The 1,757-nt window shown below is 54.6% G+C and overlaps 1 protein-coding gene across 1 annotated transcript; it reads right to left on the bottom strand.

The window, feature by feature from the left end:
* Window positions 1-574: 574 nt before the first annotated feature.
* LOC127338485 (late embryogenesis abundant protein Lea14-A) lies at window positions 575-1,507 on the bottom strand. Its single transcript, XM_051364578.2, has 2 exons — window positions 1,039-1,507; window positions 575-953 (listed from the first exon to the last, which is right to left on the bottom strand). The coding sequence occupies exons 1-2, from the start codon at window positions 1,347-1,349 to the stop codon at window positions 704-706; spliced, it is 561 nt and encodes a 186-aa protein (XP_051220538.1). The 5' UTR covers window positions 1,350-1,507; the 3' UTR covers window positions 575-703.
* Between the last annotated feature and the right edge of the window lie 250 nt (window positions 1,508-1,757).

Raw genomic sequence — 1,757 nt, 5'->3', positions numbered from 1 at the left:
TGGTGCAGGGATTCCCAAGGTGCATCCAAGGTTTTGTTTCATATTAATTTCCACTCATGCCATAACCATCTCATTCTAAACGCGGACGCAAATTTCTTGAGGTTGAGGGTCCTAAGGCCTCCATAATCTTGTCTTACAAACCAACTCCCAATTTACTTTGCATTTCCGTCCAGTGACTTTATCACACTCCGTCCAAAGAAAGGCTCTTTTTATACTATCAATTTTCATGAGCACCTCAACCGGGACGTTGAGCACGGTGATGTAGTAAATGACGATGCTAGTGAGAATGGCCTTCACAAGGGTGGAGCGGCCGACCATGGCCACAAGCTTCCCAACCCATGGCAAGAGTTTGGCGGCCACTTTATCTCCAAGCGGTTGAAAATGAATTGTTTTTGATCTTTTGACTGTGAGCACGAGTTAGAGGTACTTCATTGGGAAGCTTGTACGCGAGGCCGAGAAAGCTTGAAGAATGGGATCAAGATCAATGTCCGCACATCTAATTGACACCACTTGGCTTTCTGCACCATTTGTCACAAGCCAGGTGACATCGCCAAAGTTTTCCAAAATGAAAGACTTGCAACACAAATCTAATTTCAACATTCATCCGCGCATCAAGCAACAAACCCATAAGACCCTCACGCAGCAGCAGCACCCAGCTGAAGCCAAAGAATGGGCAAATAACTAGGGCAACCAACCAAAATATTCAGAACAAGTCCCGGAATGTGGGGAGCTTCATCTCGCCCTGGGTGGTGAGCGGGATGGTGAAAGTGCCGATGACGGGGAGGTCGATGGTGATCCCGACGTCCAGGACGTAGTCGATGTCCCAGTCCCCGCTCAGATCCTTCATCAGCGACATGACGAAGTCGTACGGCACGTTCACCGGCAGCTCCAGCTTGGTCAGGCCGCTGGCGCCGATCCAGCCGGGGTCAGGCATCGTGCCTGATGCTATCACCCTACAATCACGGATGCAGAGAACCATGATATATACAAGGCCTTACGTGCACAAGGATGGTAGATCATCAATGGCAGGTTACGTACTTGCCGTCGCTCTTGAAGGTGTAGGTGAGCTCGCAGATGGGGATGCGGTAGGAGTAGGGGTTGCTGACGTCGACGTGGCTGTGGAGGGTGACGCCCTCGCTGCTGATGCTCTTGAAGGAGACGCGCTCCAGCGCCGCCTCCGGCTTGGGGATCTGCGCGATCTTCTCCGACACGAACTCCCTGGCCTTGCCCACCAGGCCCGCCATCAACCCTCCTTCTTCTTCCTCCCGCGCCTCCTGATCCTGTCCGCCTTCGTCCGCCGTCGTCGCGTCCCCGGATTTCTGCGTTTCTTCCTCCTCTCCGGTGCCCATGTTTGGAATCGGCGGCCGGTTCTTACGTTGCACACGCGCCGCGGCGGAGGAATTACCCGAGGAGGGGAATGGGCCGCGCGGCGGAGAGGAGCCGATCGATGGAGCCGCGCGGCGTTTGCGCCTGCGCTTTATCACGCGATGCGGAGAAGGCGGGTCGCGTCCAGTCCGGGTAAGGTGACCGAGACGTGGGTGCGTGCGTGCGGCTGAAGGGTGGAGCCGTGGGGGTGCATGGGGCGGTGGGCGTGCACCGTCGACGCCAGTGTCCCCGTGCAGTGAAGCGGGCCAACGGGCGCTGCTCCCAAATTCAGCCCACTAGCATGTACAGTATGTGTGAAAGAAACATCTAAAAAAAAGCATGTGGAAAAAAACAGTCAGCCATGTTTAGAAGATGACATATTTAGAGTAGCA

This window comes from Lolium perenne, chromosome 3 (assembly GCF_019359855.2).
Source record: "Lolium perenne isolate Kyuss_39 chromosome 3, Kyuss_2.0, whole genome shotgun sequence".
In the NCBI taxonomy this organism is placed as follows: domain Eukaryota; kingdom Viridiplantae; phylum Streptophyta; class Magnoliopsida; order Poales; family Poaceae; genus Lolium; species Lolium perenne.
The sequence above is the reverse complement of the archived record's forward strand: the minus strand, read 5'-3'. Positions and strand labels throughout refer to the sequence as shown.